Here is a 17,955-nt window from a genome sequence, read left to right on the forward strand (position 1 = left end):
GTTATATAGAGCAGACTAGTTTTATAGAGAAGACTAGTTATATAGAGCAGACTAGTTATATTCATATATAGAGTAAAATAGTTATACTCAGAAATAGAGCAGACTAGTTATATAGAGCAGACTAGTTATATAGAGCAGACTATTTATATTGATATACAGTTGAAGTCGGAAGTTTACATAAATCTTTGCCAAATACATTTAAACTCAGTTTTTCACAATTCCTGACATTTAATCCTAGTAAAAATTCCCTGTCTTCAGACAGTTAGGATCAGCACTTTATTTTAAGAATGTGAAATGTTAGAATAATAGTAGAGAGAATTATTTCAGCTTTTATTTCTTTCACCACATTCCCTGTGGGTCAGAAGTTTACATACACTCAATTAGTATTTGGTAGCATTGCCTTGAAATTGTTTAACTTGGGTCAAATGTTCCGGGTAGCCTTCCACAAGCTTCCCACAATAAGTTGTGTGAATTTTGGCCCATTCCTCCTGACAGAACTGGTGCACCTGAGTCAGGTTTGTAGGCCTCCTTGCTCACACATGCTTTTTCAGTTCTGCCTACAAATTTTCTATAGGATTGAGGTCAGAGCTTTGTGATGGCCACTCCAATACTTTGACTTTGATGTACTTGAGCCATTTTGCCACAACTTTGGAAGTATGCTTGGGGTCATTGTCCATTTGGAAGACCAATTTGCGACCAAGCTTTAACTTCCTGACTGATGTCTTGATGTTGCTTCAATATATCCACATAATGTTTCTTCCTCATGATGCCATCTATTTTGTGAAGTGCACCAGTCTCTCCTGCAGCAAAGCACCCCCACAACATGATGCTGCCACCCCCACAACATGATGCTGCCACCCCCGTGACATGATGCTGCCACCCCCACAACATGATGCTGCCACCCCCACAACATGATGCTGCCACCCCCATGCTTCACGGTTGGGATGGTGTTCTTCTTCTTAGTACGATCTTTCTCCCCATGTGCAGTTGCAAACCATAGTCTGGCTCTTTTTTTGTATATAGAGCAGACTAATTATATAGAGAAGACTAGTTAGATTCATATATTGAGCAGACGAGTAATATAGAGCAGACTAGTTATATTGATAATTCGAACATACTAGTTATATTCATATATTGAGCAGACTAGTTATATTCACATACAGGAATAGAGCAGACTAGTTATTCAGAGCAGACTAGTTATATTCACATACAGGTATAGAGCAGACTAGTTATATTCACATACAGGAATAGAGCAGACTAGTTATATTCACATACAGGAATAGAGCAGACTAGTTATATTCACATACAGGAATAGAGCAGACTAGTTATTTTCACATTCAGGAATCGAGCAGACTAGTTATATTCACATACAGGAATAGAGCAGACTAGTTATATTCACATACAGGAATAGAGCAGACTAGTTATATTCACATACAGGAATAGAGCAGACTAGTTATTTTCACATTCAGGAATCAAGCAGACTAGTTATATTCACATACAGGAATAGAGCAGACTAGTTATATTCACATACAGGAATAGAGCAGACTAGTTATTCAGAGCAGACTAGTTATATTCACATACAGGTGTAGGGCAGACTAGTTATATTGATATACAGGTATAGAGCAGACTAGTTATATTCACATACAGGAATAGAGCAGACTAGTTATATTCACATACAGGAATAGAGCAGACTAGTTATATTCACATATAGGAATAGAGCAGACTAGTTATATTCACATACAGGAATAGAGCAGACTAGTTATTCAGAGCAGACTAGTTATATTCACATACAGGTATAGAGACGAGCAGTTCATGTACCCTCCAGCTCCCTTCTAGGCCCATCCACATCAACTATTGAACAGTCTCCCCTGTGTCCCACTGACAGACCACACAGTAAAGGGCCTCCAGCACAGAGAGAAGAGAAAGAGAGAGTGTTTGTGTGTTTGCATGCGCGTTTGTGTGTGTCCTGGTTACAGCCCACACTTCCCTGGCTTTGACAGAGGTCCTGGGAGTGAACAAGAGGTCAGAGAGCATCGCTATGAGAATTGAACGGGATCAGCATGACAGAGACAAACGACACTAGCGAGAGAGAGAGAGAGAGCTCAGTCAACCTGCACATGTCCTCTATGCCATTGTTATTGTCCATTGAATTGTTATTTTTACCCTTGATTATTGTTGTTACTGATTGTCCCCTTGTCAATCTTGATTATTGTTGTTACTGATTGTCCCCTTGTCAATCTTGATTATTGTTGTTACTGATTGTCCCCTTGTCAATCTTGATTATTGTTGTTACTGATTGTCCCCTTGTCAATCTTGATTATTCATATTTTAATTATGTTAATATTGTAAATGTATCACTTCATCTCCAAAGTATGTTTTGTAACATGTACATTGATACATCATGCCAATTAAATTGAAATGAGAGAGAGGTACAGTAGATCTAATGGTTAATAGATTGATAGTTTGATAGTGAGTGTTAGCGTTAGTAATAGTATTGGTGATAGTGTTTGTGACAGCATTAGCGACAGTATTAGTGACAGCATTAGTGACAGCATTAGTGACAGCATTAGTGACAGCATTAGTGACAGCATTAGTGACAGCATTAGTGACAGCATTAGTGACAGCATTAGTGACAGCATTAGTGACAGCATTAGTGACAGCATTAGTGACAGCATTAGTGACAGCATTAGTGACAGCATTAGTGACAGCATTAGTGACAGCATTAGTGACAGCATTAGTGACAGCATTAGTGACAGCATTAGTGACAGCATTAGCGACAGTATGTTAGTGACAGTGTGTTAGAGACCGTGTGTTAGTGACAGCATTAGTGACAGCATTAGCGACAATATTAGCGACAGTATTAGTGACAGCATTAGTGACAGCATTAGCGACAGTATGTTAGTGACAGTGTGTTAGAGACCGTGTGTTAGTGACAGCATTAGCGACAATATTAGCGACCGTGTGTTAGTGACAGTGTGTTAGTGATAGCATTACTGATAGTGTTAATGATAGTATTAGTGATAGTGATAGTATTAGTGATAATATTAGTGATAGGATTAGTGATAGTATTAGTGATATTATTAGTGATAGTATTAGTGATATTATTAGTGATAGTATTGGTGATATTATTAGTGATAGTATTAGTGATATTATTAGTGATATCATTAGTGATATTATTAGTGATAGTGATATTATTAGTTATATTATTAGTGATATTATTAGTGATAGTATTACTGATAGTATTAGTGATAATATTAGTGATAGTATTGGTGATATTATTAGTGATATCATTAGTGATATTATTAGTTATATTATTAGTGATATTTTTAGTGATAGTATTAGTGATATCATTGCCAAAGTAAGTGAAATAGATAATAAACAAAAGTCAAATAAAAAACGTACAGTAAACATTAACCTCACAAAAGTTCCAAAAGAATAAAGACATTTGAAATGTCATATTATTTTTTATATACAGTGTTGTAATGATGTGCAAATAGTACAAACAGGAAATATTTACAATGGTGTTTATTCTTCACTGGTTGCCCTTTTCTTGTGGCAACAGGTCACAAATCTTGCTGCGGTGATGGCACACTGTGGTGTTTCACCCAGTAGATATGGGAGTTTATCAAAATTGGATTTGTTTTGGAATTCTTTGTGGGTCTGTTTAATCTGAGGGAAATATGTGTCTCTAATATGGTCATACATTTGGCAGGAGGTTAGGAAGTGTAGCTCAGTTTCCACCTCCTTTTGTGAGCAGTCCGCACAGAGCTCGCCTTCTCTTGAGAGCCAAGTCTGCATTCTGAGTCTGTACATAGATTTCCTTAAGTCACAGTGGTCAGGTATTCTGTGTACTCTGTTTAGGGCCAAATATCATTCTAGCTTGCTCTGTTTTTTAAAATTCTTTCCAATGTACCAAACATATTATTATTTGACCCTGCTGGTCATCTATGAACATTTGAACATCTTGGCCATGTTCTGTTATAATGTGATACAGAATTGCTATTATTTTAAATTTCTAGACCTTAAAGCAAGAATCACCTAGCCATCAGAAGCTAACCAGCTAATTAGCTACAAGCTATTTCGTCATTGTTAGCCACTGCTAGCGGCCTTTACCTTCTTCATAAGTACCAGCCTTTGTTTTAGCCAGGATAACACTCGCCAGCCTACAAGTAACGGACTGTCTCACCACTACAACGCCGGATTCCTGTCGTAATCCCTGTACCATTCTCCTGATCTTCACAGCTAGAGCTAGCACCCACCGAGTTACCCAGTACCGAAGCTATCCCTGAGGCCCACCTCCCGGCCTACCCTGTTGTTCACCCAGACTCCACCCAAACACGGCTAGAACCCACTACTCCACCGGATCCTTGCCGTAAGCTCTGAACCTTGGCACCGGATCACCGCTGCTACCGAGTGGCTATAGTGGCTAACGCCCCTGCCCCGAAGCTAGCACCAGTTAGCCGTGAGCCAGGCGCATCTCCTGGATGGAAAACGAAATTACTACAACTACAATTCCTCTTTCGCCATCTGGCTTGGATCCTTAGTCGACATGGCGCCCCGCCGCACCACCACGACTGGTCTGCCGACGAATACTCCATCCGCTGTGCCTTCAACCGGCCTCCGTCGGAGCAGACGCTTCTACTAGCCCCTGGCTACTAACTTTAAACGCTGTGTTGCCCGCATGCTAGCGTAGTAATGACTACTCCGCGGCTTCCCTGTTCCATCGATTGCTGCCTCCTGGACCCTATGATCACTTGGTTACATAGCTGATGCCTGCTACACTGTCCATTAATCACGGTACACCATTCTTTTTATTTTTTTGTTAATCTGTCGGCCCCAGCCGCGAACTCAGGCTCTGTGTGTAGTTAACCGACCCGCTCTGCCCATTTATCAACATTTTACCTGTTGTTGTTTTAGCTGATTAGCTGTTGTTGTCTCACCCGTTGTTGTCTTAGCTAGCTCTCCAAATCAACACCTGTGATTGCTTTATGCATTGCTGTATGTCTCTCTCTGTTGTTTAGGTTAGTTATCATTGTTTTAGTTTACAATGGAGCCCCTAGTTCCACTCCTCATACCTCTAATACTTCCTTTGTCCCACCTCCCACACATGCGGTGACCTCACCCATCATAAACAGCTTTTCCAGAGATACAACCTCACTTATCACTCAGTGCCTGGGCTTACCGCCGCTGTATCCGCACCCCACCATACCGTCTGCACACTATGCCCTGAATCTATTCTATCACGCCCTGAATCTATTCTACCACGCCCTGAAATCTGCTCCTTTTATTCTCTGTCCCCAACGCTCTAGGCGACCAGTTTTGATAGTCTTTAGCCGTACCCTCATCCTACTCCTCCTCTGTTCCTCGGGTGATGTGGAGGTTAACCCAGGCCCTGCGTGTCCCCAGGCACCCTCATTTGTTGACTTCTGTGATCGAAAAAACCTTGGTTTCATGCATGTCAACATCAGAAGCCTCTCCCATAAGTTTGTTTTACTCACTGCTTTAGCACACTCTGCCAACCCTGATGTCCTTGCTGTGTCTGAATCCTGGCTTAGGAAGACCAACAATTCTGAGATTTCCATACTCAACTATAACATTTTCCGTCAAGATAGAACTGCCGAAGGGGGAGGAGCTGCAATCTACTGCACAGATAGCCTGCAAAGTTCTGTCATACTTTCCAGATCGATACCCAAACAGTTTGAACTTCTAATTTTAAAAATGAACCTCTCCAGAAACAAGTCTCTCACTGTTGCCGCCTGCTATCGACCCCCTTCCACCCCCAGCTGTGCCTTGGACACCATTTGTGAATTGATCGCCCCCCATCTAGCTTCAGAGTTCGTTCTGTTAGGTGAAGTAAACTGGGATATGTTTAACACCCCGGCAGTCCTACAATTAAAGCTAGATGCCCTCAATCTCACACAAATCATCAAGGAACCCACCAGGTACAACCCTAAATCCGTAAACATGGGCACCCTCATAGACATAATCCTGACCAACTTGCCCTCCAAATACAACTCCGCTGTTTTCAATCAGGATCTCAGCGATCACTGCCTCATTGCCTGTATCCGCTATGGGCCCGCAGTCAACCCCTCATCACTGTCAAACGCTCCCTAAAACACTTCTGCGAGCAGGCCTTTCTAATCGACCTGGCCGGGGTATCCTGGAAGGATATTGACCTCATCCCGTCAGTCCAGGATGCCTGGTCATTCTTTAAAAGTAATTTCCTCACCATCTTAGATAAGCATGCCCCGTTCAAAAAATGCAGAACCAAGAACAGATATAGCCCTTGGTTCACTCCAGACCTGACTGCCCTCGACCAGCACAAAAACATCTTGTGGCGGACTGCAATAGCATCGAATAGTCCCCACGATATGCAACTAGGGTGACACCCTAGACGCAAACTGTTACAGACCTACAGTGGGGCAAAAAAGTATTTAGTCAGCCACCAATTGTGCAAGTTATCCCACTTAAAAAGATGAGGCCTGTAATTTTCATCATAGGTACACTTCAACTATGACAGACATTGTAGGATTTTTAATGACTTTATTTGCAAATTATGGTGGAAAATAAGTATTTGGTCAATAACAAAAGTTTATCTCAATACTTTGTTATATACCCTTTGTTGGCAATGACAGAGGTCAAACGTTTTCTGTAAGTCTTCACAAGGTTTTCACACACTGTTGCTGGTATTTTGGCCCATTCCTCCATGCAGATCTCCTCTAGAGCAGTGATGTTTTGGGGCTGTTGCTGGGCAACACGGACTTTCAACTCCCTCCAAAGATTTTCTATGGGGTTGAGATCTGGAGACTGGCTAGGCCATTCCAGGACCTTGAAATGCTTCTTACGAAGCCACTCCTTCGTTGCCCGGGCGGTGTGTTTGGGATCATTGTCATGCTGAAAGACCCAGCCACATTTCATCTTCAATGCCCTTGCTGATGGAAGGAGGTTTTCACTCAAAATCTCTCGATACATGGCCCCATTCATTCTTTCCTTTACACAGATCAGTCGTCCCTTTGCAGAAAAACAGCCCCAAAGCATGATGTTTCCACCCCCATGCTTCACAGTAGGTATGGTGTTCTTTGGATGCAACTCAGCATTCTTTGTCCTCCAAACACGACGAGTTGAGTTTTTACTAAAAAGTTATATTTTGGTTTCATCTGACCATATAACATTCTCCCAATCTTCTTCTGGATCATCCAAATGCTCTCCAGCAAACTTCAGACGGGCCTGGACATGTACTGGCTTAAGCAGGAGGACAAGTCTGGCACTGCAGGATTTGAGTCCCTGGCGGCGTAGTGTGTTACTGATGGTAGGCTTTGTTACTTTGGTCCCAGCTCTCTGCAGGTCATTCACTAGGTCCCCCCGTGTGGTTCTGGGATTTTTTCTCACCGTTCTTGTGATCATTTTGACCCCACGGGGTGAGATCTTGCGTGGAGCCCCAGATCGAGGGAGATTATCAGTGGTCTTGTATGTCTTCCATTTCCTAATAATTGCTCCCACAGTTGATTTCTTCAAACCAAGCTGCTTACCTATTGCAGATTCAGTCTTTCCAGCCTGGTGCAGGTCTACAATTTTGCTTCTGGTGTACTTTGACAGCTCTTTGGACTGTAAACTCTCCTTCCAGACTCATTTTAAACATCTCCAATCCAAAATCAAATCTTGAATCGGCTTTCTATTTCGCAACAAAGCCTCCTTCACTCACGCCGCCAAACTTACCCTAGTAAAACGGACTATCCTACCGATCCTCGACTTCAGCGATGTCATCTACAAAATAGCTTCCAACACTCTACTCAGCAAACTGGATGCAGTCTATCACAGTGCCATCCGTTTTTTTTTACCAAATCACCTTATACCACCCAACACTGCGACCTGTATGCTCTAGTCGGCTGGCCCTCACTACATATTCGTCGCCAGACCCACTGGCTCCAGGTCATCTATAAGTCTATGCTAGGTAAAGCTCTGCCTTATCTCAGTTCACTGGTCATGATAACAACACCCACCCGTAGCACGTGCTCCAGCAGGTATATCTCACTGATCATCACCAAAGCCAACACGTAATTTGGCCGCTTTTCCTTCCAGTTCTCCGCTGCCAGTGACTGGAATGAATTGCAAAAATCACTGAAGTTTGAGACTTTTATGTCCCTCACCAACTTTAAACATCAACTATCTGAGCAGCTAACCGATTACTGCAGCTGTACATAGTACATCTGTAAATAGCCCACCCAATCTACCTACCTCATCCCCATATTGTTTTTATTTGATTTACTTTTCTGCACTTTTGCACACCAATATCTCTACCTGCACATCATCATCTGCTCATTTATCACTCCAGTGTTAATCTGATAAATTGTAATTATTCGCTCCTATGGCCTATTTATTGCCTACCTCCTCATGCTCCTTTTGCACACACTGTATATAGACTATTTTTTCTACTGTGTCATTGACTTGTTTATTGTGTTATTGGCTTGTTTATTGTTTACTCCATGTGTAACTCTGTGTTGTTGTTTGTATCACACTGCTTTGCTTTATCTTGGCCAGGTCGCAGTTGCAAATGAGAACTTCTTCTCAACTAGCCTACCTGGTTAAATAAAGGTGAAATAAAATAAATAATCTCCACCCAGCACAGCCAGAAGAGGACTGGCCACCCCTCATAACCTGGTTCCTCTAGAAGTTTCTTCCTAGGTTCGGGCCTTTCTAGGGAGTTTTTCCTAGCCAACTTGCTTCTACACCTGCATTGCTTGCTGTTTGGGTTTTTTGGCTGGGTTTCTGTAGAAGACTTTGAAATATCAGCTGATGTAAGAAGGACTTTATGAATACATTTGATTTTGTCAAGTAAATATATTTGTTTGGGGCTAATTGTGTTGCTGTCCTGGGGCTCTGTAGGGTCTGCGTTTGTGAACAGTTTGCTTAGGGAACTCTTCTCCAGGTTAATTTCTCTGTAGGTGATGGCTTTGTTATGGAAGGTTTGGGAATCGCTTCCTTTTAGATGGTTGTAGAATTTAACATCTCTTTTCTGGACTTTGATAATTAGTGGGTATCGGCCTAATTCTGCTCTGCGTGCATTATCTGGTGTTTTACGTTGGAAACAGAGGATATTTTTGCAGAATTCTTCTCTCTCTGCTCACACACCTCTCTATGAGTTGTTCCAGTGCTGGTCTGGTTCGGCTCTTTGCCACACGGTTAGGAAAGTTCATCAGGCACCTTGTGCTGCTTGGTGCCAAACTTCTCCATGAGAGAGTGTCTGTGTGTGTGTGTGTGTGTGTGTGTGTGTGTGTGTGTGGGATGCATTTCTGTAGGTTACATCAGCCGGTGTCTGCAACAACAACAACAGCCTCCACCCCTGGGTCCAGCTGGAGAACGACAGGCTGCCAACACAATAGTCACACTGAGGACATTTACCAGGAAATTGCATGTGTAGCAGCACAGAGGGATCCTAAAGAGAGAGAGTGAATGATGACTGTAATATATTTATAATGGTGAAGCAGTGATTTATGTAAATAGCCCAAAGCAGCGACACACTTTCACAGAACACTACAAAACACAGATTCTCTCTTTTCTTCCATCTCGCTCTCCTCTCTCCATCCAGTGTTGATACCGGATGATGAGTCATCAGAGAAGAGGAGTGCAGGGAGGGAGCGAGGGCAGGAGGTGTGATTCTCACTGTTAGACTGAATCATATCTCTACTCTAGTCACTTTACTGTAGATCTGCCCTGGGACCTACAGCACTATCTGCACAAACAGTTACAATATGTCACCTCATTGAACCTTAAGGGTGTTTAACACCAAATACGTTTTCTTTTGTTCATTAATACAAGCACATCTTTTTAATGACGCCATTCACATCAATTGCGAAATATCGTCATGCCGCAATCCGTCAACTATTTATTAGGAACTGTTATTAGAACTGGAGATAGAAGCATTATATTTAAGCAATAATGCCCGAGGGGGAGTGGTATATGGCCAATATACCACGGCTAAGGGCTGTGTCCAGAAACGACGCAACGCGGAGCCCTGGCAAAATACCACACCGCCTCGGGCCTTGGCTGCTTAAATATCTCCAGTTCTACACATGTGTCAAAGCCAGACAGACAGATGGAGGCGCAGAAATAACAAAGCCATAGAATCAAATGAAATATTAAACAAAATTACAATCCAAATAAGCAATCCATAGTGAAGTGTGATTGCACAAGCCCTAACGTCCATGAATTAGAGGCACATCAGAGTGAGATAAATGGAGAAAGGGAGAGAGAAATGGAAAAAGGGAGAGAGAGAAATTGAGAGGGAGGGAGAGAGAGAAATGGAGAGAGAGAGAGAAATGGAGTGAGAGAGAGAAATGGAGTGAGAGAAATGGAGTGAGAGAGAGAGATGGAGTGCGGGAGAGAGAGAAATGGTGAGAGGGAGAAATGGAGAGAGGGAGAGAAAAATGGAGAGGGAAATGGAGAGAGGGAGAGCGAAAAATGGAGAGAGGGAGAGAAATGGAGAGGGAAATGGAGAGAGGGAGAGCGAAAAATGGAGAGAGGGAGAGAAATGGAGAGCGAAATGGAGAGAGGGAGAGAGATAAATGGAGAGAGAGAGAGAGAGAGAGAGAGAAATAGAGAGAGGGAGAAAGAGAAATGGAGAGAGGGAGAGAGAGCGATACAGAGAAAGAAATCAGAGCCAAAGCAGCAATAATTCTACTTTAGGGCTCAGAGGAAGAGGTGGTGAATTAGCCAATAACACACGGCTCCAGATTTAGCAGCAATAAGTGCCGTGTCATACAGCATGTCGGAGCAATTTCCCCTCTCAATCTGGAAGAGCAATCATCTCTTTAATTGGCTGAGTAATTAGGCCTTTAATTGCCCCTCAAACAGCCCCTGCTGACAGGCAGAGATCACAGTGACAGACCAAAATGGCTGCCATGCGGAACACAGTGCGGGACACAATATGGCTGCCATGCGGAACACAGTGCTGGACACAATATGGCTGCCATGCGGAACACAGTGCTGGACACAATATGGCTGCCATGCGGAACACGGTGCTGGACACAATATGGCTGCCATGCGGAACACAGTGCTGGACACAATATGGCTGCCATGCGGAACACAGTGCTGGACACAATATGGCTGCCATGCGGAACACAGTGCTGGACACAATATGGCTGCCATGCGGAACACAGTGCTGGACACAATATGGCTGCCATGCGGAACACAGTGCGGGACACAATATGGCTGCCATGCGGAACACAGTGCTGGACACAATATGGCTGCCATGCGGAACACAGTGCGGGACACAATATGGCTGCCATGCGGAACACAGTGCTGGACACAATATGGCTGCCATGCGGAACACAGTGCTGGACACAATATGGCTGCCATGCGGAACACAGTGCGGGACACAATATGGCTGCCATGCGGAACACAGTGCGGGACACAAAATGGCTGCCGCGTCAGCCAACTCCACCAGCATGAGTGGTGTGAATTTGACTGAGTATTTTATTTGTCAGTTTATAAAGCCTCTCCTTTCTTCCTCCAGACCTTTATGAGGCCCCTGAGTTCTCTCTCCAGTAGCCTGGCCTGTCCGTCTGGCCTTGGCTGTGTGAGAGAGTGCATGAGTGTGGGAGAGTAGGGGTGATTGAGTGTGTTGTGTTCGAGTCCGAGGACCTGTGTGACTGTGTAGATATCCAGGGTTAGAGGTACAGGGAGATAATGTGCTGATGAGGGACATTCCAAACATCAGACAGGTCTGAGGAAGAGAGAACTGAGGGAGGATGAGGTGTGTGTAGCAGCCAAATACACTTTGGGAGGAGAGGGTGTGAGTGGTGGCTTTCCTGTGGAAAACAGAAGCCTGCCAGTGGGGTCAAAGGGCAGGGGAGAGGCACTATCCTCTTCTTATGGGACACAGGTGTACCCTGTGTGTGTGTGTGTGTGTGTGTGTGTGTGTGTGTGTGTGTGTGTGTGTGTGTGTGTGCTAGTGTGTTAACCCCACTTGAGAGCTGATCATTTCTGTGTGTATGTGTGTGTGTGTGTGTGTGCTAGTGTGTTAACCCCACTTGAGAGCGGATCATTTCTGTGTGTGTGTGTGTGTGTGTGTGTGTGTGTGTGTGTGTGTGTGTGTGTGTGTGTGTGTGTGTGTGTGTGTGTGTGTATACGGTTGCGTATGTGTGAGCGGTAGGTGACCTGAGAACTGATGATTCTCTGCGAGGAGCGTTCGATGTTGGCAGGCAGGCCGAAAAACGCTGGCCGGTCGTCTTCTGGAAGATTCTCTATCACACCACGATAGTCCTGAACACACAAACACAGAGTTAAACGACTGACAGAGATGGTGTGTGTGTGTGTGTGTGTTTGTGTCTGTATAGTCTCACCAGTATGGAGCAGGAGTTGGGCAGGCTGATCTGAGAGGGGAAGGTGTGGCCTCTCTTGCTGCGTTGGTTGTGATTGGCTGAGGCAGAGAGGAGGCGTGAGGAGAAGAACTGTTCCAGGTAGGAGCGGAGGATCTTCAGGTCACATGGGTTGTCTATCCTGCCTCCATAGATGGCATTCTCCAACAGACCATGGACAAACTCCCACTGGAACACCTTACCACCATCAAACAGACGGTCGATGATCTCAAAGCCAGCCCGCAGATCAGACAGAGAGAACTCATAGAATTTAGTCCATCCCTAGAACAGAACATTAGAACCAGACAGAGACATAGTCATGAAAACATGAAAACTTAGTCCATCCCTAGAACCACAGAGAACAGAACATTAGAACTTAGTCCATCCCTAGAACCACAGAGAACAGAACATTAGAACTTAGTCCATCTCTAGAACTACAGAGAACAGAAGATTAGAACTTAGTCCATCCCTAGAACAGAACATTAAAACTGAGTCTATCCCTAGAACCACAGAGAACAGAACATTACAACTTAGTCCATCACTAAAACCCCAGAGAACAAAACATTAGAACCACAGACAGAGAGAACAGAACATTAAAACTGAGTCTATCCCTAGAACCACGGAGAACAGAACATTAAAGCTTAGTCCATCCCTAGAACCCCAGAGACAGAACATTACAACTTAGTCCATCCCTAGAACCCCAGAGAACAGAACATTAGAACCACAGACAGAGAGAACAGAACATTAGAACCACAGACAGAGAGAACAAAACATTAGAACCACAGACAGAGAGAACAGAACATTAAAACTGAGTCTATCCCTAGAACCACAGAGAACAGAACATTAAGACTTAGTCCATCCCTAGAACCCCAGAGACAGAACATTACAACTTAGTCCATCCCTAGAACCCCAGCGAACAGAACATTAGAACCACAGACAGAGAGAACAGAACATTAGAACCACAGACAGAGAGAACAGAATAATAGAAGTTGAGACGAGAGAGAACATGACAGAAACTAAATAGAGTGACTGTCAGGAATAAACTCAGCCTCTGTATCCAAGATACCTGTCCCCTTGCTGAGACACTGCAGTGGCACTTCAGGCATCAACATGAAGTAGCATCTGAAAGGAACATGAAGTAGCATCTGAAAGGAACATGAAGTAGCATCTGAAAGGAACATGAAGTAGCACCTGAAAGGAACATGAAGTAGCACCTGAAAGGAACATGAAGTAGCACCTGAAAGGAACATGAAGTAGCATCTGAAAGGAACATGAAGTAGCATCTGAAAGGAACATGAAGTAGCACCTGAAAGGAACATGAAGTAGCACCTGAAAGGAACATGAAGTAGCACCTGAAAGGAACATGAAGTAGCACCTGAAAGGAACATGAAGTAGCACCTGAAAGGAACATGAAGTAGCACCTGAAAGGAACATGAAGTAGCACCTGAAAGGAACATGAAGTAGCACCTGAAAGGAACATGAAGTAGCATCTGAAAGGAACATAAAGTAGCACCTGAAAGGAACATGAAGTAGCACCTGAAAGGAACATGAAGTAGCATCTGAAAGGAACATGAAGTAGCATCTGAAAGGAACATGAAGTAGCATCTGAAAGGAACATGAAGTAGCATCTGAAAGGAACATGAAGTAGTATCTGAAAGGAACATGAAGTAGCATCTGAAAGGAACATGAAGTAGCATCTGAAAGGAACATGAAGTAGCATCTGAAAGGAACATGAAGTAGCATCTGAAAGGAACATGAAGTAGCATCTGAAAGGAACATGAAGTAGTATCTGAAAGGAACATGAAGTAGCATACACAGTCAGTGTGTACTGCAGAAGGTGAATGGCATTCAGACACGAGGAGGGAGGACACTATTTAAACCCTCGCCTGGAGGGGTCCTCAAAGCTCCATACTCCACCAGTCTAATTGACAGAGCTAGCATCAGTATTCAGATCAGTATTAAACAGCCATATCATGCTAGTCTAGCAGCTGAAAACATCCGTGTGTGATATGGGATGCATGAGCCTGTGGGACCAGAAACAGTGTGATGTGGGAGCCTGTGGGACCAGAGACAGTGTGATGTGGGAGCCTGTGGGACCAGAGACAGTGTGATGTGGAAGCCTGTGGGACCAGAGACAATGTGATGTGGGAGACTGTGGGACCAGAGACAGTGTGACATGGGAGCCTGTGGGACCAGATATCGTGTGATGTGGGAGACTGTGGGACCAGATATAGTGTGATGTGGGAGACTGTGGGACCAGATATAGTGTGATGTGGGAGCCTGTGGGACCAGCTATAGTGTGATGTGGGAGCCTGTGGGACCAGAAACAGTGTGATGTGGAAGCCTGTGGGAGAAGATAGTGCGATGTGAGATGTGGGAGCCAGTGGGACCAGAGACCGTGTGATGTGGGAGCCTGTGGGAGAAGATAGTGTGATGTGAGATGTGGGAGCCTGTAGGAGAAGATAGTGTGATGTGAGATGTGGGAGCCTGTGGGACCAGAGATAATGTGATGTGGGAGACTGTGGGACCAGAGACAGTGAGATGTGGGAGCCTGTGGGACCAGAGACAGTGTGATGTGGGAGCCTGTGGGACCAGAGACAGTGTGATGTGGGAGCATGTGGGACCAGAGACAGTGAGATGTGGGAGCCTGTGGGACCAGAGACAGTGAGATGTGGGAGCCTTTGGGACCAGAGACAGTGAGATGTGGGAGCCTGTGGGACCAGAGAAAGTTTGATGTGAGATGTGGGAGCCTGTGGGACCAGAGACAGTGTGATGTGGGAGCCTGTGGGACCAGAGACAGTGAGATGTGGGAGCCTGTGGGACCAGAGACAGTGAGATGTGGGAGCCTATGGGACCAGAGACGGTGAGATGTGGGAGCCTGTGGGACCAGAGACAGTGAGATGTGGGAGCCTGTGGGACCAGAGAAAGTTTGATGTGAGATGTGGGAGCCTGTGGGACCAGAGACAGTGAGATGTGGGAGCCTGTGGGACCAGAGACAGTGAGATGTGGGAGCCTGTGGGACCAGAGACAGTGAGATGTGGGAGCCTGTGGGACCAGAGACAGTGAGATGTGGGAGCCTGTGGGACCAGAGACAGTGAGATGTGGGAGCCTGTGGGACCAGAGACAGTGTGATGTGGGAGCCTGTGGGACCAGAGACAGTGTGATGTGGGAGCCTGTGGGACCAGAGACAGTGAGATGTGGGAGCCTGTGGGACCAGAGACAGTGAGATGTGGGAGCCTGTGGGACCAGAGACAGTGAGATGTGGGAGCCTGTGGGACCAGAGACAGTGAGATGTGGGAGCCTGTGGGACCAGAGACAGTATGATGTGGGAGCCTGTGGGACCAGAAACAGTGTGATGTGGGAGCCTGTGGGACCAGAGACAGTGTGATGTGGGAGCCTGTGGGACCAGAGACAGTGTGATGTGGAAGCCTGTGGGACCAGAGACAATGTGATGTGGGAGACTGTGGGACCAGAGACAGTGTGACGTGGGAGCCTGTGGGACCAGATATCGTGTGATGTGGGAGACTGTGGGACCAGATATAGTGTGATGTGGGAGACTGTGGGACCAGATATAGTGTGATGTGGGAGCCTGTGGGACCAGCTATAGTGTGATGTGGGAGCCTGTGGGACCAGAGATAGTGTGATGTGGGAGCCTGTGGGACCAGAAACAGTGTGATGTGGGAGCCTGTGGGAGAAGATAGTGTGATGTGAGATGTGGGAGCCAGTGGGACCAGAGACCGTGTGATGTGGGAGCCTGTGGGAGAAGATAGTGTGATGTGAGATGTGGGAGCCTGTAGGAGAAGATAGTGTGATGTGAGATGTGGGAGCCTGTGGGACCAGAGATAATGTGATGTGGGAGACTGTGGGACCAGAGACAGTGAGATGTGGGAGCCTGTGGGACCAGAGACAGTGTGATGTGGGAGCCTGTGGGACCAGAGACAGTGTGATGTGGGAGCCTGTGGGACCAGAGACAGTGAGATGTGGGAGCCTGTGGGACCAGAGACAGTGAGATGTGGGAGCCTATGGGACCAGAGACAGTGAGATGTGGGAGCCTATGGGACCAGAGACAGTGAGATGTGGGAGCCTGTGGGACCAGAGAAAGTTTGATGTGAGATGTGGGAGCCTGTGGGACCAGAGACAGTGAGATGTGGGAGCCTGTGGGACCAGAGACGGTGAGATGTGGGAGCCTGTGGGACCAGAGACAGTGAGATGTGGGAGCCTGTGGGACCAGAGAAATTTTGATGTGAGATGTGGGAGCCTGTGGGACCAGAGACAGTGTGATGTGGGAGCCTTTGGGACGAGAGACAGTGAGATGTGGGAGCCTGTGGGACCAGAGACAGTGAGATGTGGGAGCCTGTGGGACCAGAGACAGTGAGATGTGGGAGCCTGTGGGACCAGAGACAGTGAGATGTGGGAGCCTGTGGGACCAGAGACAGTGAGATGTGGGAGCCTGTGGGACCAGAGACAGTGAGATGTGGGAGCCTGTGGGACCAGAGACAGTGTGATGTGGGAGCCTGTGGGACCAGAGACAGTGAGATGTGGGAGCCTGTGGGACCAGAGACAGTGAGATGTGGGAGCCTGTGGGACCAGAGACAGTGAGATGTGGGAGCCTGTGGGACCAGAGACAGTGTGATGTGGGAGCCTGTGGGACCAGAGACAGTGTGATGTGGGAGCCTGTGGGACCAGAGACAGTGTGATGTGGGAGCCTGTGGGACCAGAGATAATGTGATGTGGGAGCCTGTGGGACCAGAGACAGTGTGATGTGGAAGCCTGTGGGACCAGAGACAGTGAGATGTGGGAGCCTGTGGGACCAGAGACAGTGTGATGTGGGAGCCTGTGGGACCAGAGACAGTGAGATGTGGAAGCCTGTGGGACCAGAGACAGTGAGATGTGGGAGCCTGTGGGACCAGAGACAGTGAGATGTGGGAGCCTGTGGGACCAGAGACAGTGTGATGTCAGCACACTGTAAGGTTCTATGTGTAGTCAGACTCTGAAACAGTTAAGATGTGTGGCGAGATGTATTATCTTTACCACTCAGCCAAAATAACCCTGACTCACCTCCAACACGCACATCCCTACAGGGAATGTTAATGTGTTGATATTCATATCAGGATCATTGCCTTCATTGTTATTCAGAGTTATGTGTCGCTGTGTGTTAACCTACTGAGGGGTTATTGATGGACGGAAAATCCTATATCAAATCAGCCACATGCTGGGACAATATAAGCAAATGCACACACCTACTTTATCGCAAAATGCAGGGAGGGAAAGTGGTGCCGATTAAATACGTCTGTGAAACCACATGTCTGACTGATGCTCTTCTGTGACGAGACTGATGAGCATTAACATGGTACAAGCACCGTCTGTGACGAGACTGATGAGCATTAACATGGTACAAGCCCCGTCTGTGACGAGACTGATGAGCATTAACATGGTACAAGCCCCGTCTGTGACGAGACTGATGAGCATTAACATGGTACAAGCCCCGTCTGTGACGAGACTGATGAGCATTAACATGGTACAAGCACCGTCTGTGACGAGACTGATGAGCATTAACATGGTACAAGCCCCGTCTGTGACGAGACTGATGAGCATTAAC

At 45.8% G+C, this 17,955-nt stretch overlaps 1 protein-coding gene across 4 annotated transcripts in view; it reads right to left on the bottom strand.

Annotated features, from left to right (window-relative positions):
• LOC110503411 (cytoplasmic dynein 2 heavy chain 1) overlaps positions 1 to 17,955 on the bottom strand; it is a 225,706-nt gene that overhangs the window by 26,449 nt on the left and 181,302 nt on the right. For all 4 annotated transcript variants that reach the window (XM_036961600.1, XM_036961598.1, XM_036961599.1 and 1 more), the window contains 2 exons: positions 12,342 to 12,638; positions 12,157 to 12,261 (listed from right to left, as the gene is read on the bottom strand). In XM_036961600.1, coding sequence (XP_036817495.1) covers positions 12,157 to 12,261; positions 12,342 to 12,638 — 402 coding nt within the window. The remainder of the gene's footprint in view (positions 1 to 12,156; positions 12,262 to 12,341; positions 12,639 to 17,955) is intronic.

Source organism: Oncorhynchus mykiss, chromosome 24, assembly GCF_013265735.2.
Source record: "Oncorhynchus mykiss isolate Arlee chromosome 24, USDA_OmykA_1.1, whole genome shotgun sequence".
Lineage (NCBI taxonomy): Eukaryota > Metazoa > Chordata > Actinopteri > Salmoniformes > Salmonidae > Oncorhynchus > Oncorhynchus mykiss.